Source organism: Hetaerina americana, unplaced genomic scaffold, assembly GCF_022747635.1.
Source record: "Hetaerina americana unplaced genomic scaffold, ioHetAmer1.1.p SCAF_3, whole genome shotgun sequence".
In the NCBI taxonomy this organism is placed as follows: Eukaryota; Metazoa; Arthropoda; class Insecta; order Odonata; family Calopterygidae; genus Hetaerina; species Hetaerina americana.
This window is the reverse complement of record NW_027286874.1, coordinates 60846043-60871021: the sequence shown is the minus strand read 5'-3', so window position 1 is coordinate 60871021 and position 24979 is coordinate 60846043. Positions and strand designations below refer to the sequence as shown.

The 24979-nt window shown below is 36.5% G+C and overlaps 1 protein-coding gene across 1 annotated transcript in view; it reads left to right on the top strand.

The window, feature by feature from the left end:
* Scp2 (Sarcoplasmic calcium-binding protein 2) overlaps nt 1–24979 on the top strand; it is a 311620-nt gene that overhangs the window by 176266 nt on the left and 110375 nt on the right. The window contains exon 2 of the mRNA XM_071588131.1: nt 2922–3021. Coding sequence (XP_071444232.1) covers nt 2964–3021 — 58 coding nt within the window. The 5' untranslated portion in view covers nt 2922–2963. The remainder of the gene's footprint in view (nt 1–2921; nt 3022–24979) is intronic.

The following is a 24979-nucleotide window of genomic DNA, read 5'->3' as shown; positions in this document are numbered from 1 at the left end:
AATAAATTTCCCAATTTTTACTCAGGCAAACATGTTCATAGATCATACAAGTTTTTTAAATATCCTTAATTAATAAACAATAAACGTTCTGGAATGCGGCTGTGAAGAAACTTATTTATAGATTCAGGAAATGTGATAAACGCATACAAGTATATTTTTGTAGCATGCATGCATATTTTAAGTTGGCGAACATTCGTTTTTTGATGGATATTTTTAAATATTTCTTGAAAATATATTGTCATCGGTTATTGCTATGACAAAACTTTGCATGCAAAATAATGCACTTGTATTTAATGTTCTAATCAGTGACTCGTACTTTATCAGCCCTTCATGAAGTGAAGGAAAATTAAACTTATATCGTCTTTATTTATATGGACAAATACTCGTTAATCCAACATGCACCCATCTTTATAAATTCTGCTTTCCTGTACTTTCAGGTATTAAACCGCACCATGCCATGAATTATCGACATCATGGAATTTGAGGAAACGTTTTCCTACGGGGTGGTTAGAAAAATTTCTGAATTCATTATATCACAATCACGGAGGGTTTAAAATGTGAAAAGTTAGTGCATATCAGTTCGCTCTTTACTGTTGCTGCGACCATAACACATAATTTGTCGGTAAATGAAAACCGCGGCATTAGCTACTTTTCGAAATCGATGCCGAACCTCTCAGTTAATCTCCATTCCTCCCTCTACCAGTTTTTGTCTTTTTCTAATTGTTGGTAATCATTGTCTTTCTATATTCGGTTATAGACTAGCATTTTTCTAGAAGGTCACAGAGTAATAAGTTCTCCTTGTTGCTGAATTCACTAAACGCACTAGCATTATGTCACTCTACTTATCTTGCGCCGTATTGGAGATATCATTGCTGGCGTTTGTCCTCTAGAATGGTTCTTACTGTGAGGGTGTATTTTTTATTATTTAACGCCTTTATCGATGAAATATTGTCACTACAAGTGACGACTTGCATATATTCCCTTCTTCCACCTATCCCCTAAAAATTACATATACCTTGAAGAAATTCATAAACATTCATGTCCTAAGAGGGCCGCCACTTGAAACGGCGAGTGTTTAGTTGGTTAGCAATAAAGCCATTATACGTAGCCGATCGTTGTACATGTGTTGGTTTTGTTGGCAAATCTACATACTTGGCAACCCTGGCCAGAAACTGCCCAGGGATACTTAATAGTAAATCGTTCCGTAAAATCAGTAGGGAATCCAGGAAACCTCTGAGAGTCAAGAGCTATTTTCACATGAAAAAAATAATGTTAAAACTTTTTAAAAACAAAAAAATTGTAAAATAATTGTTTAAAATTGAAAATATATTATTAATTATGTTATAAATTAAATAAAAAATTGATAATAATTCTCAGTTCTTGCTTAGGAATATTCATGTACTCTGAGGTAGATAATTGTATACTCGTTGAACAATAGCTATTAAAAAATTGTGACAGGTAAGTCTAATTAATTTTAAACAATTTTAAAGTGTGGGCCAAGGGCCATATATCCTACACTTTGGATCCGTCTTTGAGTCAGAGAGACCCTAGGGGCTAGCCGTCAAGAGTTTTCAAGATGAAATTCAGAATAATGATTATGAACACTTTCTAAACGTAGAAATGTCATCATATTTTGCATATGAGGCTGCCCGATATTAATTCATCTGTAACCACTTTTATGTTCCCTGTAAATTTACTTATTAAAGGGTCTCAATGCTCCATAGTTGTGAAATTAGAAGAAAATGTCATTGCAAATTTTGTAAATGTTGAAATTAAGTACTTAATTTTAAGTTTTCATTCTATCAAGACCTAAAACTGGTTATTAATTTCATTATGCCATATTATCTATTTTAAAGAATATGGTTTTACTACCAAAATCTCGAAAAATACCGATATTTACACACAAGGAGAGTAACCTTAGTAAAAACTAATATGGTATTTAATTCATGATCTTTCTTACTAGAGGGGGAAATAGAATTGAAATCGCCTGGATGAGTGTTTGCCGACCATAAAGTGCCTTCGGAATCGTCAACGCTCGTTCCCATTTGTGTGTTACTAACCAAGTTCGTTTGTTCGTTTTCGATAAATTTCACATTGCTTGGTTAGTTGCGGCTCAAAAAGTCGGCGCTCCTCTTGCTGGGAACGACATTACTAGAATGAACATAATTCACCAATAAATTCTTTTTATATACATAGACTCTGGTGCCCATGACCGTTGCTCGTTTGTTTAGCGTTTTCCAAAATTGAAAATTATTGGTTACTTAACTTAATAACTTTTGGTTACTTTAACAGAAGCGGAGTAGATCGACCAAATTACAATAAGATTATAACCGTCTTCAAATTTTAAAAGAGTAGACATTTTTAGTTTTTTTCACTTTTATGATGACGCTGCTGCTAAGGTGAGAGAGACTATTGTTCTTAGTCCGGAGGCCTTTAATTTAATATTTATTGGTCTTTTCATTTCTTATGTATGCATGCTTGTGTCTGTTACTATGCTTATTGGTTATCTATTTCAGGTGTCAGCATGTTATCTTTAAGAATTATTACGGATAATAAGTTATATGGTGCCTAAAAAAGAACTGTCCAAATTTGTGCCAATATAACATATTTTAACTCTCCTATTTAGATAAGAGTCATGATAAAATATTAAATGTACGTAAATGATGGCATGGTAAGGACATGGAGTTTTCAATCACGTGGTTAATTCGAAATATCTGGTAGTCTCACAGGCTTTTCCAAAATTCTTTGTTTATATGATATTAAAACACATGCTAAATGAGTTTGGGTCAATTGTTGGACCCAGATCCCATCTGTTAACCCATTGTTTGGAGGAGGAATAATCCATTCTCCTTGCCCTCCCTCCATCTCTTTGAAGACTTAACACTAGCAATCTCACTTAGTTGTCTGCTCTTCCGCCGCAGGGCCCTACGGTCGCTCAGCTCAGCGTAAACCTAGCCGACGAGATGCCCATCTCCGCCTTCCGCAAGAAGAAACTCCTCTACGTGTTCAACGTCTTTTTTGGTGAGTAGTTTCATGTAACTGTTGGTGCTGCTGAGAACGAACCCATCACCTTTCCAAGAGATTACGAGCATTGTAAATTTACCGTTGTAAAATATGCTTCGTTGATGATTTAAATTTATAATGTTCCATATAGTTATAGGAATTGAAATATTTACATACACATTTAGACTTTGACAGAATTCGACCAATATATATCAATATGGAAGTCACTGACGTTATTATTTAAAAAAACAATCTACTTTTCGGAAAGTCATTGTGAGCTCGTCATTGTAATCACAGGGTTGACAATGGGATAAAAGCTAAGAACGGACACTCTCAATTTTGTTGATTAAATGCTTCGGTGGTATCGCTATCATTTTCACCGGAAAGAAGAAGGCAGCGAAGAACGCTTTGAAGAGAGTGGGGGCTAACAATTTTCTTCGTAATATAATTAAAACAATTGCAACAAATATGACAACCAGACCATTCTATATTTGATGGCTTGCTTCCTTTCTAGCGATTTGTGTCACCCATCGAAGGACGAGGCTCAATTTCTCCAAAAACAAATGATGGCTGTATCATAAAAAATAGACAAATATTGACATAAAAATATTGTGTTCACATAAACGTTGACACTATTTGACGCTTGGAAATTATAATTTGCAAAAAGAATGGAATTAACTGTTGAGAAGAGAAACATTTAAAGAAACCCTAACATTTTCACTTATTCACCCTCATTTATGGAGCTGATATTGAATGCCAAACTTGTCTGCACATTTTATCTCCAATATATGCTCTACAAGATTCTTAGCATTTCTTTATTTTAGTGATTTCCCTCCCCCTTCGAACAATCGGGACCTCTTCAAGCTCCCTAGAGTTGATTCAAAATTATTTTTTCCTATGATAGCGCCACCGAATTAATTACTTTATTGATCTGTGTTTTTGCGGTTATATTTCTGTTTATAAATTATGGTCAATCACAGAAAGAGGAGCAATATATGAATGTACTCCTGCAAAGTGTTAAGAAAACAAAGTAGTCTAAAAATATGCACAGCGCGTTTTTCACTCATATTTGACAAGCGTATTATAAAATTTGAGTTTTCCCTTTTATTATGGGCTTTGCTTTAGCCATCAACTAAACAGACCCAAGTACTATTTTGTTCTATATACCCGAGTAGGTCTCAGACATCACCCTAAATGAATAATGACATTTTCAATTTTATTGGTCTTGTATGAGTCTTTCATTAGTCTCTGTCTCCCGTACTTATCGGTCCACTCACATGCGATTTAACGAAGTAAATTCGATGGGCCTTTTGATTGGTGTTAACATACATAGATTTAAATCTTTTAGTCGTGAAATTTTGGACCTTAAGCTTTAGTCAGCGGGGAAGCATTGTGAATTAAAAATGTTCACGTTCTCTAACGAATGTTCTACTGTGGATTGAGTATATCTTCCACCTTGGTGGCACTATTTATCGCGCAATTTTGTATATAAATATTCAAAGCCGCATAGTTGTATATATGTACTATTTGAATTGCTTGTGGTGAAACCTGAGTATATTTTTATATATTTGTTGTGTTTTGCGTCTCCAGAGATTGCAATATCATTAACCTTCGCGGTGATAAAAAAACCCGACTCCTCCCTTTCTTTTCAATTCCAGAGCGAGTAAGAATTACGATACTAACCAATACAGGCTCACAGTTACGATTAAACAGAGTGCATGCCATTGTGAATACCAAATCAGACGTGAGCTACACGGTCCCTTTAGGGTTTAAATCGTGCTCTTTTCTGTAACAGGATTTTTACAAGTGCTTTTTTTATCATGATTTCCTAGTCCTCTTAATCCACGATGTACTAAAGATCAATTTACGCTTTTTCTGACGGTGCATACACGATGCACTTTTGGATGATTGTAGTTATAAATATTGCTTTATTCCTCGTTTATTGCGGGAGCATTCAGAATATTTTCGATTTTGTTAAAGTTGAATTGTTATATTCACCCAGAAATTACTCAATTTATTCCTTTAGTAATTGAGACGCTTGGAGTACGTTCATGTCATTTAACTTAGTGAGCAAGAGTTTAGTAATTGTTGCAAATTTTTCATTAGGTTTAGAGACCCAATTTTTACAGCGAGTTTTCAACACGTTCTCTTCTTCCATATTTTCCTTGAATGTCTACCAAGTTCTCGATAAGATTCCTTTTACTTCTTGCTAATCAAATGGTGGTAATATGTTTTGTGTACTAATATTATCAGGCAATAATAATCTGATTTCTATTTTAAATTGACAAATATTATAATTTAGTTTCTTGTCTCAGAATACAGATAGTTTTAAGGTAAATATGTCATAAAATCCAATTTTATCTTTTTTTTCACGGGATTTTCGCGATGCCTATGCTATTTTTATAGTAATTACAATGGGTTTTATCAACATTTTTTATTCAGTGATTATCTAATTACGCGAGTAAATTATTATTGTCAGCAAAAAATTAAATTTATCATGTCTTCAATATCGAAATATGAAGTAAACAAAAGTTGGTTGGCCATTATCGAAATTCCCAAGCGACCTTTATATGTGGAGTTTCGACGATCACAAAGGGAAATGACGCGCTATCTGGGTTCGTCAGTAATAGACTACAACTATTGGTGGGACACTTCATATATTGCTAGAAGAAGAAGGAATGTGATATTACTTCTGAAGAACTTTGATATGCTAAATATTCATGAAGTCACATCTTTACCCTTCCCATTAATTTTGAACATTTAAATTGCTGTTGAGAAAACTTGAAAATCCTTTCTCGCAGCTCTGCGCACGATATTTTAATCTCTTTTCCTTTTCTTTTTTCATATGCTATGCTCCATGAATAATTTTTCTACTATTCCCTTCTCCGGCACTCTCTTTATGCTATCAATCCCATCTCTTAGATTCTCGCGGTCCTTATCGCGTTGTTTTTTATATTAACTTGAGTTTTTCTAATCTTTTGTTCTTGAAACAGTCGCATGAACATTTTTCTGAGAGAGTCATGTGAAAATATTTAAAAAAAATTGCATCTTAATATGCCACAGGCGCAACCATCCCACCGTCCGCAGTGCTCTTCAAAGGGCCTTCCATTTTCATAACCTCAGATCGATGGAAGTGTTCTCTTTTTTTATTTTATCTGATCGATGGATCCTTTCCTTTGGATTTACCGTAAACATGGCGAATCAGAGTGCTCGCCATGGATACGTTTTATTTTGAAAGGATATAAATCAGCAGAGTGTGCGCATTTGAATTCAGCTTTCCTCCATCTCTAATACCGCGTCCTCGTCTTTCTTTCCATTAACGTAATGCTTCACTTCCCTAGCTGCGTTATTCGGAAGTTTTCATCGTTATTGTTGAAGACAAAAGTAAACACGCTGAGATTTATTGAAACATATTAAAGATTCAATATCCTCGATTGATGAATGAATTTTCTTTTAATATCAGCTTTCATGGAAAAGTTTCCATCAAGAAACCAACAACTTAAATGCTGAAATGGCTGAAGGCTTAAAAGGCTGAAATGAGCCTTACGTGCATTGAATAAATATTATAAGTCGGCACAAATACTTCAAACAATGATTTATATCATATTTTAGCCAAAACTTCGCGTATCTCCTATGAAAAGGAATTTCTCATGGCTAACGATTAACACTCAAAAAGCAAGAAGAGGGTTAGCCAATAGAGAAGATATAGAAGATCGAAGGTCTTTATTTACTTTGTAAAACACTATTTATTCTCCTTAGAGGAATTTTAATATTGTATGCTCTACAGGAGAAACCCTGATAGAGGGGTCTTATACATTTCGTCAAATATTGAAATTATCATGAAACAATAGCATTATGAATGTTTCACGTGACCTATCTCAATATTTTTTAAAGGCTACTTCTCTATTTCGTTTCTCATGATTTAAACAGTCAGTTATCATATCATAATATTCTAGAAAATTGAATACGGTTGCAATGATGAGCATGATGCTATTTAAATAAAAATAATTTACTCGATAGAAGCATCCTTTTCTCCCGTGCTCATTCCTCATTAATAATCTCCGAAATCAAACCGTATGCATCAAATTTGTTGCTGTTTAATATTTTAAGAAGTTAGTGCAATTATTTATTTCGCTACCAATATCCCCAATGCATGGAGCAATTAATAGCAGGTGTTTGTACCTTACTAGCTTACCATAGTCCCGAATCACGTGACCTTGACTTTCAGAATATTATAATTCTTAGCATTGGACTAGTTATTCTCCGGTTAGTTTTTATGTTATCGTTGTGACTTTCTGTATTAAATCAGCCCAACGCTCCCAAATATCTTCGTTTATTTTGTGATTTTCCAAAGTTGCATCAGGAATTAAATGTGGATTTTTTTGAATTTTTGTATGAGGGTGCTTCATTAACATTGCTTCAAACAGCAATGTAGTTTCACTCCATACGTGTATATCTCATTAAGAGAAATCCATAAACCATGGGTACCAATTTTTTTATTATGAATTCACTTGACAGAAAATCGAGGTTTCTATGGAAATGAGAAAAGATTTTTTGTCCTGTTTTTTTTTTGCTCCAACACGCTAATATTCTTAACAGCCACTTATTTCTCTTGCTTCTTATTATTCCTAGAAACAAAAAGAAGGTGAATTCAAAACTAAGCAGACTTTCGATAATGCGTCTACACTTTCTGTTATCTTACGCTTAATTTACGGATCAGCTTGGAGCACCACTGAGTACGGTCTCTTTTAGGCGTCGATGGTCCCTCATCGACCGAGCACTTACATTCGCCGTGCTAATATCAGTGGAAAATTCTAAAGCAAAGATCAAGTTTAAATGCCTCCTTCAACGGATTGTAACTACCAAAGTCGTGAAAGTTAAATGTCCAAATAGTAAAAAACTTGGCCTAATCACGGTTGAAATCCATCGATGAGAAAATTCATTTGGGATCAATATCAATCGTTATATAAAAATTAGTTAAGTATAAAACATTACCGTCTGGGGTGGAAAGTCATTGAAAATAACTGAATGACATGAGTAAGGTATTCTGGAATGTAATAATTTCTTCCTCCTTACAGTTTAGGAAAACATGAAAAATCAAGGGAAATACCCTGATGAGGGAAGAATTTTCGTTAAAAATTCAAAAGAAACGGCGCGCCAAGCTGATCGAATTGTTTCTGATTTACCTCCATGATATACATCATTGAAAAAGGTTTTATCATGAATATTGCCAAATGAATATAAGGGAATTGAGAACTTAACTGCTACTACTCGGAATGGTAATGCTATTTACTGCTTCTGTAATCGTTGTAAAAGGTATGTTAGCATAATTTTCACGGCAAAAAAAGTGATTAGTTTTTATTTAAAAACGTTATCCTTTACCTGCGTTTTATTCACGGTATAATCTCTGTAACCATTTCCTCCACAGAAAGGAAGTCAGTTTAAGCTTATTCGCGGGCAACAATTAATTACCATGCTATGGAGTTTTAAGATATATATACATTTTTTGTGCATCAGGTTTAACAGATTTATTTGACCCAAGAATACTATATAGATGTAAGTATGAAGGAAAATGATTTGGAAATCCTCAATTAGCATCCTCTCAGGTGAAAGTTGTTTATTATTCATATTAAATCTTAAACAAACATCTAGTTTCTCAGTACTATATAAGCCAAATTCTACACATATGCTGTAAGTAAGCATATCAATAAAAATAAGTAGTAATTAATAATGAAATAGAGTTTTGGCATGAAGTCCAAGTTCCTGTGGTTGGCTTGTGAATGTTGCAGATTGTGAAAAGCGCGAAGAGATTAACCGAAGTGTATTACATTGAAGATCGTATTTTATCTGTTTTTATTTATTTATTACTTCATTTCAAAATATTTGAGGTAGTTTTCTGGTTAAATCGCTGGACTTTTGCAGAATGTCGTTTGATTCCTTTTTAGCCACCGTACCGTGTCCGTATTGGTTTCCTTTATTTTTATTACTCGTTCCATTTATGTAGGTTTTATTTTTGTCCCTCCTATCCTTTCATTTCTTATCTCCGGCCTGTCGTTTCCCTTCATAGGCTTTATATTTTCACACCATCAGCGCTAATCCGCCATATATATATTTCCCCGTGAACGTTATCGTATGCACTTTCTTCGCCAACTCATATGGCGAAATGCCCAACCGATTTTGGCCTCCCTTTCGAATCCAGTCTTACTCGATTCATTTTTACAACTTAGTACTTCAAGTTTTCCTCTCTTTCATTCGCTATCGTTCATCTCATGCATTTTCATATAACTTGCGAAAACGTTCAATGCAGAGGTGATAAGGTCGTTAGGAACATTAATTTGAGTAAATCCTTGGGAATGACTTTTCCTCCAAATCTTTCCTCAGGTGCCTAAAGCTTTGAGTAAAACATTATTTCATTTTTTTTCGAACTTAGTACACGCTACTACGAAATAATAAAAAAATACTTTGCACAATACTTTTTTGCGGATTTCTGGGTCATAAAACAATTCTTCGCGAAAACTGACCAGCATTTGTTATGTGTTGTTTACTTAAAACCCACAGATCTGTGATATTTTCAAAGTGTAAATACTATTCTCCTTGAATGGATTAACTCTACTGCAAATGATTTGCATGCTGTGAACATCTCGCATTTCAGAACACATAATCAGATGACTGCGTTAATGTAATCTTCGCAGCATTCCCCGCAGTGTTTTTTAATCCTCATATTTGTGTCTTCTTTTATGTTGCTGTCAATTCCAGTTATAAAAACATTGGGTTGATTCCTACGGTAGCTCAATGAATACTAATAGAGAAAATTGAAATCACGTGTTGGGCAAAATCGTGTTGGTACGTTACCACGCATTGGTTCATACCAAGCTTGAAGTAAAAAGATGGTTGAAGTAAGCTCTCCGCAGCAGTCGTGTCACTCGTCCTGCCGCTTTATCAGTGGATAGTTCAAAACCCTCACTCCGAATATGGGTGTCATGGATGTCCTCTATTGGTATTACATTCGGTTTTCAAGTACATTTTACGAATGCGGTGATTTCAGAGTGAATTGGTCAATTTTGTGAGACCAGAAGACATGCCTATATTGTATTTTCATCACTTTTACTTTAAACGAAACAGTTAAATCACCATGCTATTAACTGGTAAACCATCCTATGACATTCCTCGAGCCATAGTCCCTTCGCTCCTTATTATTTCCCCTCCCTCCCCCGACCCAGCCTCTCCCCTCCACTCTCCCCAATTATCATTTGGTTTTTCTCTCCTCCTCCTCTCACCTCTTTCCCAGCATTTGTGTGTGTGTATATACATATATATTTATGTATGTGTGTGTGTATATATATATACATGTGTGTATACATATGCATGCATGGGTTCAAAAAATTTCCAATTTACCAGAAGATGTTACCCTGTTACAAAGCTTAGGTCATAATAAAAAAAAGCAAAGTATCTTCTTTCAAAGTATCCTTTAGTTTACAATTAGGCAAAGCAACAAGCCCATAAAATCCATTTTATACGTCTATATATGTATATATAAATATATAAATATATATATATATATATATATATATATATATATACACATATATGTATATACATATATATACACACATATATTATATGTGTGAGTGTATTTATGAATGTGTACATATCTTTCCGATCTTGCGATTGAATTCTCATTCGACGCGGCTAATGAGTTGCGTGTTAACTGTGCTCGATCGCTTCCATGGATTTCCGATTCAGCTGGTCTCTCGAATTAGGTCAGAAAGAATTTTTGGATGTCGGAATGAAAATTCGATCGATTTTGGTGTGTTGGCAATTTTTCTCCGCAGAGGCGTTTGTAATCTTCCACTCAATAGGGTTCTTATTTAATATAGTTCGTTCTAAAACCCAACCAAAAACTTTCCACCTCTACTGAAAACACTGCTTCTTGCGTTTATCCATCCTGCGAATGCACAGCAAACTTGCTCCTTCGTTGCACATTTTTATGTAAATAATTGGGAAAAGAAGTGGTATAACCTAAGGTTAAGAGGAAAATACTCGAAAATTGCGTTGCTCTTTGTTACACAGCGCATCGCTCCCTCGCCGTATATGTTAGGCGCTTTCTCTTTGTCGCATGCTTCCAACTCCTTGCCCTCTTTTGATCGAGAAAGTAGGCGCAAAATAATTAACAAGTTCTTATAAGTTGAAAGCTACTGTTACTTCTGATAGAAGTATTTCCGAAGTTAAAAATGGAGCTATCAGGTAAACGATGTTATGCGCCGTGGCAAATACATAATTTATAGTTAGTGAACGGTGTACATTATCATCACCTTTGAACTTCCCAACCCATTCAATGGTTTTTCTTTTTGTTTTTTTAAGCATATTACTTTTCAGCGTTTGAGAGTGCATTGGGCATTTTGCATTTGCTAGAAATTTTAAATTTAAAATAATTTGTTTCCATTTGGTTATGCTGACAAGTGAAGAGATAAGTCTTTGGTTTTGGATGAAGAGGATTTGCATTAATATTTTCACCAAATGAATGATATTTTTCCGGCTGTTAATCGTTATATTAACAACTGTAGCCTAGTTTTTGCAAATTTAACCTTTATCTTCGGTGTCTCCTTGGAGATTGTCATAAAGGTATTCTAAGTAACTCCGAGTTGTATATTCACGTAGCGAATAATGAAGATATTGAGTGTATCCAGTGAAATAGGTGTAGCATTAGAGGAAGATGGGATCTACGGGATATTTAGTCAAAATTTTGCCTTTTTAATTTGCCTTATCGTATTGAGGTCGAAAAGAAAATATATGATATTGAAATGGACTTAATTACAATATAGACCGCAACTCAGTTCTCAACTACGTGTTCGGAATGACTTTTAATTTTCTCAGTTCTGAGTTACTTTTGCACTCTGCTCTTTGCACTTTTGATATACATTTGAAAATTAATTGGAACACCTATTTTTTAAGATGTCTTGGCAGAAGTGTTAGGAACTAAGTCACTGTAGAGGTGGTAACAGTATTGAATTTTCTCAAAGGGGAAAATTTTCTCAAAATAAATGTTTACATTCAATGTGTTACTTAAGATCATAGAAGTTTTGTGTGATACTCGTAGCTTTCGATAACTCTGACCCTGCCTTGTCCGTGAACTCATTTTATGCCAATATGAGATTTTCTATTTTTATATTAGTCTTGAAAATATTGCTCACCGTTACGAACAATATTATATGGAGGTGAACGACGAGCTCTCGGATTTCGTAACTTTTTGTGCGGTGAAATATGGACTTTTCGAGGGCTACCCCGAGACATCATCTTTATGGTGGAGCAATTTACTGCTTTATTACGCTACGGTGGGAAGCCCTAGAACTTACCAACCACTCTATCCGCCGGGAAAGTCCAATTCCTCATTGAATTAATGTTTATGACTCACAGTAAAGATTTATGATTTGGGATATTGAAGTACTCATCGAACTTCTAAAATTATGACACTTTATATTTCTAAAAATAAAATGTTATACATATTTTTCACGAAATTATCATTAATATGAAAGTCAATAAATTGTGTGATAGGCATGATTAGTTTCTTCGTTTATCACCAGTGATTGCTTTCTAATAATTAGATACTCATTAAAAGCATTTAGCTTCTCAATCTTCCTTACGTGATTTATCTCTTTTGCTGCGCCATTTCTAAGAAGTTTCAACTCTTGACAAAAGGAGATGCTCTTAACGTATACTTACTTGTATCCATTTCCTTACAATTCATTGCATTCATCAGGTATTTCGTTCTTGTTTTATTTTTAAAAATTTTCACATTGTGCATTAAGTGTTAATGTCACTGATAAACATTTCAAAAATAGCATTTAGGATCAAATTAATATCTCGAATACCTTATTTCTTCAATGGCTACATGGCGATATTTGTAAATTTCGTATTTAATTACTTTTACGTGATATCATTCGGTTTAATTCAATGAATATTTTTATCTCCTGCATTCAATCATCTTCAAAACATTTTCGACTACAATGAGATCTTGAGTAGGTGCAATCATTCAAGTAACGACTAATATTACGCTGTGCCGTGCGAAGACATTCCTCTTAAGGTAATTTTTACCATTGACGGTCTGTATAAACTCCCCGTTCACAGTCTCTCTCAATCTCAACCACGCATTATCTCATGGGCTGAAGAGTAAATAGACAGTTTGCCTATCGTGACGTCCATGTGTTCTTCTATTCTTTGCATTCTTTTCAAAAGTCGTCGCTTTCGATGGCGTGCTCCTCCACCCCCAAACGACCCTTCCTCTCCAATTCCAACCTCTTCACACCCTCCTGCCCCGCCACTTCCTCCTCCTAACAATCCCCTGCCAACGTCCCCCCAAACCCTTTAAACCTCTTTCTGAATCCACGAAACGGCTTTTTATCTTCCGAGCGAGATAAAAAAAAGTCTCGGGAATGGTTCATCCGTCTCCGTGGTCTCCACCGCCCTTCGCCGCCGAAATCCCTCCCTCCCCTTCACCTCCATCTATCCCCGCTACCTTCCCCACCCTTTGCACACGTGCGCCCTCCCTCCGCGCCCGCGAATCCTTATAACGCGCTCTTTCTTCTCTCTTGTCGTCACCTCCTTTCACGAAACCCGCATCCTCCTCCTCGCTCTGCCCCCTCTCCCGTAGCGTTTCCATCCCTCACTCCAGTGGCCCCTGCAATCTCATCCACCCACACACACGCACACACCCTTAAAGCAGTCTATACTCCGCCAGCCTCCACTCCATAATCCCACCTCAGAGTTCCACCCTCTCCGGGAGTCCTACTTTCATCCCCATAGCCCTCTCGAATTCTCTTCCCCGCGGTCAGCAGGACACCCCGCCGCCCTCCCTCTGTCCCTAGACACACCCTCTTGTTGCACACCCCTACCTTCTCATCCGCCCTTTTAAGGCCCGCCGGGCGGTAATTGAGGAGGGGAGGAGGCACTGAGAGCGGGCGGTGGGGATGGGTGAAGGTGGGACCGGAGGTGGCGGGTGGGATGATGGCGGGGGAGTCAGGCGAGGGTATGGAGGAGGCAGGCAGTCTAGACGGGAAAGCCAACCGAGGGCGGATTATCCTACGATTGGAGGGGGAAGGGAGCGGAATGGGATGGGAGAGGGCGAAATGGGTCGCATCCGCTTTTCCGCTGTTTTCGTTTTCGGCATTCCCTCCCTGGTACCGAAAGAGACGAAGGAGAGAGATAAAGAGGTACGGATGAAGTAAAAAAGAAGGATCTTTCCTACCACCACCTTTCACTCACCCGGCCGTATCTTCGTCTTTTATTCCGCAATTGCTTTCATTATTCTTTTCCATTATCCCCCGGCCGAATGGCTTCTTTTCTTATGGCTACGCGAATGACGGGGAAATTCGCGGAAGGCTGGCAATAAATTGGCCATCAAAGGCGAGGAAAAAAGTCGTTATTTGTTTACATATTTTCCCTCAGGTTTCATTGACTCCAAATCTTCAGATGATGTCAGTGGACGACTTGAAATATGCTGCTGCTTTGTTTGAGTTTCATGCCAAGGTGATTCGTATTGCAATTTTTGGAGAAGATGAGAAATTGTGTGGTCGAAAGCTTTAAAAAAATATCCATGTAATCAAATGCATCCGTTAATTCCGCTTAATGTTTGCTTTTCATTTTGTGTGAATTAGGCATGTTCTCGGAAATCGAGCCTTTATATATCAAAGTTTATCTATAACGGCACCGGTTTCGTGAAATTTATCGATGAACAGTTTTCAAAAATATAGCCAATAGCGTTTAAATGATCCTTGGTTTAGTATTGGAGGAATTGGCCAAGTTTTTGTTTCGTCAAATCATCTATATTCTTGCGATGCTTGCAATTGTTAATAAATATGCAGTTTATCAATGTTAAGACCAAAAGAACTGCATACATGACGGATTTTTGGAAGTATTTCAATACCATTTAATGCACGTTCCTTATTCAAGCGTACTATCAGTCTCATTGGTTTTATTTAATGTTTTATGAGAACAATTATTGATGAAAATTCTTTGCCCATGTGACACATAATGGGAAATTTTTGGTTTGAGCCTTGTCTCCTTATATCAAGCATATATAGTCAGTTCTGGGTTACAATTCCAAGAATACTAAAATTCAAATGAAGGTGTTAATATGCAAGTAGTCTCATGATCGTTTCGTGCACTCGCCTGAGGAATTAACAGGAAATCCCGAAGTGACCTTAATTTTCCTCTTGAAGTGAAACAGCTATGTTGACCCGCAATCGTAATTCTCCCAAAGTTCAGTTATTCTACAAAAAGTGATACTTTTTGCTCAGTGTTATTTTCTGCAATATTGAAAATGTTAGGCATTCAATATTATCCTTATATTCCATCACCGCAATCACTAATTTGGAAATTTGGGTAGTCGGCGGTCCGAGGCGGTGATAAATTTGATTTTTTTTAGTCATCTGTAATAAATTGAATTTGTGAAAATGGAAAATGATGCGGAGGGTAACGTATTGGCTTCCCACCCAGAATGTCTGGGTTCGAATCCAGGAGACGGCGGATCTTTTTCAGTGGTATCCTGTTATCTACTTGAGGTGCTATCAGGAGGGCACTTTGAGTGAGTTCGCCGTTCATCAGTCGGATGGGACGTTGAACTGCGGGCCCCTTGTAGCCTTTCGTTGATAGTAGGCTAATGCCGACGCCGGGTTTTTTTTCTCCATCCTTCCTTCTTTCCCATCCAGATGGCCCCGGCCGTCGATTGCCTACCATAAAAACTATTGCTAATTCGAGAATAGAGAATATCAATGTTCGTTTATTGCATGTTATTAATGCTTTTTGCATTTTTCTCCTTGTTTTCATTGATGCCTCGATATTTATACTGCACTTGATCAATGCATCTTCGTATTCTTTATTATTGCTCAATCCTCATGCCTCCGTTCTAATTTTTACGGCTGATGATTTTGTAGTACCTGCGTATTATCCTAGGTATCATTATTCTATATATCATAGTTATTTACATTTCAAGCTGTAAGTGTTCACAAATAAATCAATTTTTAATACTCGATGATAATAATCGTTAGGAGTCTGAGAGCAGTTTCATATACATGACGTATTTTGAATGCTCTCACTGCACATAAATACGGAGATACTGTAAAAGGCTTTAATTGACGGGTTGTATTCCCGAAGTGTTTCTCCTGTTCGTCGGCCCGAACCATCGTTATCATTTAATTGTCATTACTTATGGTAATATTTCCATCTATAAAGCTGAAATTTTCACAGCGTACGTCACTAAAATTCTCCGGTTTTATCGAGCCGACGCGAATGCTACTTTCATATGAAAACAATAATGCTCTAACCTTTTTGTCCAAAATAACCAAATATTATGCTAAATTTAAAACTAATCGCACCAATTTAGAGATTGAAGGCATTCCGCGAAGGGCCCCCGGAGTCACTCTTCCCCTTGGATCTGCAATTGGTTCCCATTGCATTTTCCTTTTTTTTTAAATTTCCCATTTAACTCTTAGCACTATCATTCTAAAATCAACTATTTTTTAAGGTCTTTTGTCTGCTATTCAAATGACTTTATACAATAAGTTAATATTTACTTCCTAGGCCTATTATTTCTCAGTTGCACCACCATTTAGGTTTGTCAGCTTTATCTGACAAAAATATTTTTTGTAAATGGTGGAGAATAGGGATAATGAGTTAGCATTAGCTACTTCCTATTGTAGAGATATTACAAATACCGAGTTTTAATGGAATATTTATTGTTTTAATTTTTATTTATAATTTTTTTTGTATACAAATGACACTTTCATGGACTTCGTCGTACACATATTCACTTGAATATTATTAATATTCTAAAAGTCGTATATGTTCATTTTGCATTGTAAAAATTAATCACAGGCAAGAATAAAAAATCACATTTGCATAAATGTTAGGAGAATTTCGAGAAAGAGGACGACTAATTTAAACACTCGATTTGGTGGACATTAACCGCAGCGAATGGAACAGATTAGTACCATATCGTAGATGCTTTTAACCAAGATGGCCGTTTGGGACATGAATTGCGTCGAGTGGCTGCAGTTGATCACAGATATCTTGAGTATGGAAGCTAAGAATGGATTAGTGAAAACTGTGACAGGACGGCGGTTTTGTAAGTCACGGGAACTAGGTCGTTGAAACAAGATGATAGGCCGAAATTGGGGTATTTTGAGCAATGAGTGTGGAGAAGAATGGAAAAGGTATATGATAATTTTTATATTAAGCGAGACAGTTTGAAAGGTAGGTTTCGATTTATTACATATACACATTAAATTGTAAATTCAAATTGTACTCACATTATTTCTGTAAAGAGAAAAAAAATTGATTTGAAGAAAGTGTAAGAGATGAACAAAAATTGGATTCGGTCATTTTGGCCCTTATTTTATTTCATGAAATTAACTCTCAAAAAGAGAAAACGATCTTTTTATTAAATCTACCGAGAGCGTACTCGAATGAGATACATCCATTTGTTAACCGAAATCATTAACGCAAAGGGAATGAAAGCGGGTCGTGCTATTATGGATTCAACAAAAGTGAGAAGGAACATTTAAAACGCAATTTCTAACTGGAATGATTAACAGAGACAGCATATGTATTCCAGATCAGTCTTTAAGTAGAATAAGGTGGTTGACAACACTCACGTTGGACTTAAAAGGCATTGAAAAACACTTAACACTATCAGTGATAGATTTCATGCCGAATGTGTCATTCAATATATGTTTTCACTAGTAGAATATAATGCATGTACAGAAAAGAATTTACGTCATGATATCAATGAGCTTTTATCTCCAAATCTAGAGGATAAACCAAGTCGATGAGATCAGCAAATTGATAAATACGCTGAATAATTTGTTAACTCCTTAGCAAAGACAAAATGAGGCGTTGCCTTTAACAGTATTTATTATAATTTTGGTAGCATAACGTTTACAGTAGGTATTATCTGTACTTTGATCTATTTTTACTTACTTGGTAATATTTCTACTTGACAGCGTTTGGCAACTTTGTGAGCGTGGTAGGCTTCCAAGTTTAACAAAAGTATTAGATGAAGTACAATGACGAATTTATTTTATTAAAGCGATGGCAAATTTTGCAAAACACATATTTAAACATAGAATGAGTTATTCTCTCCCCAATATATTCTGAGATTAAAGTGGAAGCGATCGGATGTGCTCCTGTTTCCAAACTCTTCTGGTTTTCGTTGCCTGGTATATATTTGGTAGTTTCATTTAAATGCTACAGCATCCTTAAAATAATTGGTTGCCAAAGTTAAACTATTGGAATATATGCATAACTTTTTACATCAGTTACATTATGTTAACTGAAGGGAACACTTGAAAATATGTACGATAAACTGCTTAAACTCTTCGATATCTTCAGCTGTAGTAAAGTGAGCATTAAATGCGCAAATGTGTATAGTCATTCATGGCAGCATCACGCACACCTATTTACGCGCATTTCACACCGTTTGCCGAAAGTTATCAACAAACTGGCGAATGCACACAGTGCATTTATCACGCTATTAGCGAGAAAGTTCTCTTTTTGTTTTTGCCATGCCTGGAGATATTAGCTTAAATTACAAATGCCTAGTAAACTGGTGATTATTATCGTATGGTTGAAGATGAAATCAGCAAGGAGAGGAAAGCATTTATAAGAATGATTTCACGACTTCGCTTCGCTTGTTCTTGCCAAACACTTCATTCAACGTCCACGCGGAATTTCAGTCCCACGAAAGAATTATGGGCAAACATTACCTTTTTCATTATCCAGGGATCCATTCGTCTCGGGTGAAATCGTTTTATTCTTCTTTTTACTCATGTAATAAACATGATTTCTAAGAAAACAGAAATACGAGAGTAAGATACTGAAAATTTCTGTATTTTTTGTCTAAATTGCGATGAAGCATGCAGGCATATTTTCTCCTCTTTCATCAAATTTCCCTTCGCTATCCTGTTCCCTTACACCTTAATATTGCCGACGAAGCAGAGACTGGAGTGGGCAAAGTGGAGAAAAGAAATAATCATGGGAATCCTTCAATTTGGAAATAGGTTAGCACTCTGCGATAATTAATTGGCATTATTCAGGAAATTCCTCTCCTGCCGTGCCTTTACTAATCTAAAATAGAATTCTCATTTCTCGCTCAAGATGAATTTCGGTCGTAGCCTTAACATACGAGTACAACCCCTTCCTCGATAACCAACTTAGATTCATAAGTTCTAGCTAGCGTGAAATGCATAGCTTTTGCCAAGTTCCGGTGCCACATGGTCCGGATTATACCGGATAAATGATGAGGATATTTTCTTTTGCTTGCAACTTGGCGCTAGAGTACATCTGTTTAACTTGGTATTACCTAACACACCATAATATTATATCCCTTAGGCCGTTCAAATTCTCAATTATGTGGCCACTGGAACTTTTTTTAATAATAAAATAATTTCCACTCCATTCCTCAGAAACATCCGATCCTTTCGGAATGTTATGAACTCTCATTCCAGGCCAAAAATCCAATGCAATAAATTTTATGTCTAGTTTGTTTCGGAAAGTAATAAAGTTATTGGACTGCAGTTGTATGTAATATCCGCTAAGGGTGTGTTTTTACAAAATGAATAATACGATTATTGCGTGTATTTTTGCCGTTTTGAACTCGCATAATGACGTTATCTTAAAACTGTAGCAAAAGAATTACGACATATTTAATTAAATTATTTCAAAATATAATGTGTAGGTACTTTTTGCAATAATTTTCTGGCAGTTTTTTATCGCAGCTAAGTAGTTCTAAAAGGTGAAGCTTCAGGATGTTCGCTAAATTTTGTTAAGAACTGAGCACACAGAACTTGAGATTAAACGGACACGAGAAATGACATTAAACTTATCAGAGGCGATAAAACTTTATATTATAACCACCTAGTAAAGTTTTACACTGACTTATAGTATGGAATCACTCACACATTTTTGGAGTCGTGGATAGCGATCAATGTAATTGCGAGGGATTCAGAGACAATATACGTTTAATCGAACCTTCCCTAAATATCAAAGGGAAATCTTCTAGTTTAACTTGTATGCTATTGTATCACTAATCCTCGCGTATCATATCTTTAAAATCCCTAATTCTAATGATATTTCTTATTTATATTGCCTATTTAAAGTTTACTTGGAGTAGACTCCGGTACTTCACATATCAGGACGGTCGCTTACGTACGTATAGTCTAATCCCGATTAGTCCAGGCATGGGTGGATCAAAAACGTTTGACAAAGCGAAGAGAAGGCAAAATCAAAATTTAGGGAGTATCCACATTAAAATTGTTTGTGCAGAAAATATGTGTATCGTAGGAAATTATTTTAAGTGCCGAGAACCCAATAGATATAAAAATGGATTATATTCAGGCAAAAAAAGTTATTCGTGAAAATAAAAGTAGACATCTATGAACAAAAGTTCCAAGACCTTGCACTCATAATAGTTTTTCTCCCTGCTAAGAGGTTTACATTTAATGAGAGTGGCCTGCAGTTATAAATTCATATTTATTTGTTTCACATTAATCCCGAAACAGCACTTCGACTTTTAAATCGGGCTTTCAACAAAGATATAACAATAGAAAATTACAAAAAGCCAAGCGCTAAATGGAGAAAACCCACCTAGGTGGGAATCGAACCCGTGACCTTTTGAATCAGCAGGTGATGACGTTACCCCACCACGTCGCAACGTAACAAGTTCGTCGTTCAGCGTAACATAACTTATGTAGTTTTAATACACTTAGACTCATAATTCACTATCTTTTAAGATAAAACTTGTTTATTTATACTTCCCCTATCCTTCACGAGTAGCAGGTAGTTCTAAGAGGGCGTTGACGCTCGAAATAAAATGTATACGTATTGCTCGAAAATTGTTTGCATGGCATTATTTGGTATCTGTTACTGGTTTACAATTGAACTTGAACCTGTATCCATGGGTCAAGTTTTCGGCACAGAGTCACTTGGGCGATGGTATCTACCCTCCAGGGGTAGGAGAGTGGCACAGCCACAATGGCCTTAAAAACTCCTCTCCTTCGTATTCCTTCGCTGTAGATATCTCAGTTTCCCGGCTTTTGTCAGGTTCTGGAACTCTGAGGTATTCAGTAAGACTGTCACGATCTTAGGCCTCGCTTTTATCGTAAGTCACTCCCGTCCGTCCCTCTCCCCCCACAGAACCGGAGCAGCTGCAGACCCCGCATCCTTTTGACCTCTGGCTGCAGAAGTTCACCATTGCTCCCGGGAGTAGATCTACTCGCCTTTAGTCCCCCATTTCTTGCCCCTGCTCCTCCGCTGGTCTTTCACATCCATTCTCCACCTAGAGTAAACCTCAAAAGTCCTGCTACCTACAATCCCTTTTGCGCTCCCAGCCTCCCTTCCTTCCTCTCTTCCATTTTACCCACTTCCATAGCCAAAACCGCTTTAGCTTCCCTTCCACTTTTTCCTTTCCTTTCCATCCAATCGCTTCCATCAATTTTTTCCTGTAATCTCCATTAGAATATTTCCTCTTCTTCTAGTCACTTCATTAATTTCTCATCAGATGTTTGTCGCTCTCCTTTCGTTTTCTGTAGCTTCTTTTCATCCATTTTATTTCTCTCTCGGTTCTGAGAGAAACACTACAAGAATTGTCTCAAGGATGAACAGTAATTAATACGAATAGTATTTTTGTACGCTTGGAATGACAATTCAAACGCGCTTTCGATGACCTGAAAAGGGAGAAATGAACCATTCTTAACACCCGATTAGTATTTGGATTTTTTGGGTCTATATTATTAGGCCAAATCTACTAGGATCAAGGCCAAGTTTTCATCCTTCGTGGAGCAATTACTGCTGGCACCGTTTTGCCAAGAAGAGCTATGATTTAAGAAAAAACACAATTTAAGTTGGAAATGTTTCTTTAGATGTGGACTTATCGCTTGAAACGTTTCAAAATATGAATATTACGGAATAGAGAGCCGGGAAGCAAATTAATCCCATGTCAATTTGTGAGAGAATTGTGGAAGTCCCTTGCAGAAGGCATTTGATAAAAAAGTGAATTCGGGTATTTCACTCTCTCATTCTGTTTCTTACTCTCCCTCTCTTCAACTCAATTACCAATCCAAGATTTCATTTTTCACTTTTGGTAGTTATTTGTGAAGGAGGCACTGAAGGTGGCAATCCGGTGCGGTATTAGGTCGGGGAAGCAACGAGGGATGAGGAGAGAGTGAAAATTTAATGGTTTCAGATGAGTTTTACAGGACAAAGGCAACATTTGCGTAGATTTCCTCTTAGAAGGCTTATGGGGTATTGCTTCTAATTTTTAATCTGGTCTTAAAATTTAATCTTGCCAAAATACCACTGAAATATGTGAACTAAATAACTAGATATTAAATTTGCCAATGCTCACCAAAGTTTATACGATATAACAGGGAATACGTGCTGACTAAACGTGTAAAAAGATTTCGAATAAACCAAAATAAAGCTCGTGACTAAGGCAATTACAGGCATCAGATGACTGATGTTAAACATAAATTTATGAGTGTGAAGAGACCTGTCTCTTAAGGCGAAAGATTTATGGTTCCCTTTGGTCTTGTGCAAATAATCGTACCAAGCCACACACGCTAATATCATCATAAAAGAGTCTTTTTTTGCTAATTTAAAACATGGAAACTTATTGATTCAGTCATTAAGTTTATCTTCAAAGAGTGCATCGCTCCCAAATTGTGGCATCCATAGTCATTTACGATATACCAGCACATCTTATAATTCCAATGAATTTTTACCCTACCCCGGGAAAGAAATTCCAATAAATTAATTCATTTTTTTCAATTCTTTCAACCTCATGACGCGAAGTCATTATGATCCACTCCATCGAGATACGCCAAGAGGTGGAAAAGAATATCTGAAATCCGACTTGTCTCTCGCGGGCTAAATATCTGAGCACTTCAGCTAAAGTATTTTAAACATCCTTGTCTATAAAATTATTCGAGGCACAGTAAAGCTTCTATATTGATTCCCAATTCAAAGGTCAAGGTCAATGATTGCAGTTGGTTTAACCTGATGCCAGGGAAGATCCAGTATCCCTCCGATCCCCATGAGGTGTTTTATTCTCTCACTAGGCGTGGTAATCAGCCTGACGTGCTTCGCGTTCATTCTATCTCCGAGTTCAACAAATGCCGTCCGTGCTTCGCCGCTTTATTCACAACATCCAAGAGATTTTTCATCCTCTTGATTACGTCAGTCCAAGTTCCGTCCTACCTTCTCTCCTTCTCTTAGTCTCCTTCGCATCGATCCTTACGAGACGCTTAACGCCTGAGTTTTCTCCCTCACTCCTCCGCTGGCAGTGACACAATAAATCGAATAGCTTGGAAGCCTCAAGCATTTTGCGGAATTAGGTTAACTTGTTTTACTGGTGGAACTCATTTACAATGGTATAATCTGGAAATAAATTCATTGTTACTAAAAATATAAATTTATTTGGGAGAGATATTACACTCTGAGGAAGAGACCGAAGCGATATCTGGAGTAAGTATAGCGCAGCAAAAATAAACCATTTGCAATGGTAAAAATAAAATATTTTAAACGAAGACCAAATTTTAGTGTTACCTTTTGTAGTACGATTGGCAAACAATATCAGAAGCGAAAATCGAAAACGTAAAATTAATTCAATGAAATGCTTGCGGAAACCTTATCCCTCTACGCTCGTTAAAGTTAATGAACTAATGCTCATTTTCTTCGTGACACCTTCTATTGTGGGACTCAACAAAAGTCATTTTTAGGAGAGAAAATGTGAATGCTATTCGTTGGTAGACCGTTTAGTCTCACTTCGTCAATATTACCATAAATGTATGGTAACTAGAAGTTTTCTGTTCCTTTGATTTGGCTTCAACACTAATAAAGAGTTTTGACACTATTATTGAAGTAGATTCTTCTTTCTTATCCTAAAATTGGGCTTTCTCACTTTATTAAGAAAAAGGAGCTTTCCCTCCACCGAATGCCCACTGCTCCAAATACAATAATAATGTATGTCCTTCATTTCTGAGACACCGATATTCAATCAGCTCTTTCTACAACGACAATCCTTTATTTACTCTGCATAACTACAATCTGGATATTTGGATCGAAAAATAACTGCTCAGCTTTTCTTCCTCATTCATTTTGTTAGAGCTAACCACATCCTTTCATCGCGCACGCCGTCATAGTGCCAATTTGATTCCTTTCACATTTAGATACGATTCAAGTTACTATCCTTCTCCGTCATCTTCCGCCCAGCATCACAGATTGAATCTCTTAGGCAGCCACTCTCCTCCTCTTTTTTTTCACCGGCTGCGGGCATTTTGTGACCCGTGGTACATAAATTTCTCCTTGGGAATAAAATTATAATGGCATCATGTGAACATCCTCTGGCAAAATGCTCAATAAATTTCTTTGATGTGGTTGGCCTTGGAAAATGCGCATATCTCGATTCTTGAAAGTAAAATAAAGTCTCACAAAAAAAAACAACTTTATTCTATAACTGGATAGCTATCCACTTCAGCTATGAAGCTCACCTAGTTCCTTTTCCATATTTTGCTGTAGTTGATTAACTTAGATATTTCACTCATCCTATCTCAAGGTTAAAATAGAAGTATGTCAAGTGGAATCGACGTCAGCTAAGTGCGATTAAATTTATGTTGGAATATTATTTTTCTCAAGTCTCGGACGGTCCCATTCTAGATAATTCGAGAAAATGCCGTAAATGCGTCATGTGGGAGTTACACGATAACATTAGTTCTCTTGTGTTTTACTTTTATCCGACAACAAGGCGTCAAAATGTGCTATTATTATTATTATAAAACTAGAAAAATCTCATTCGATAAATTCATCATGCGCTGCTCTTAAGCTCTCCTGCAAACTTTGGCGCACTACTGCTACATGTTACATTCCACATATTTTGATATAAGGTTTTACATTACCTCAAGTGAAGAAACGAATGAATCACAGGGTG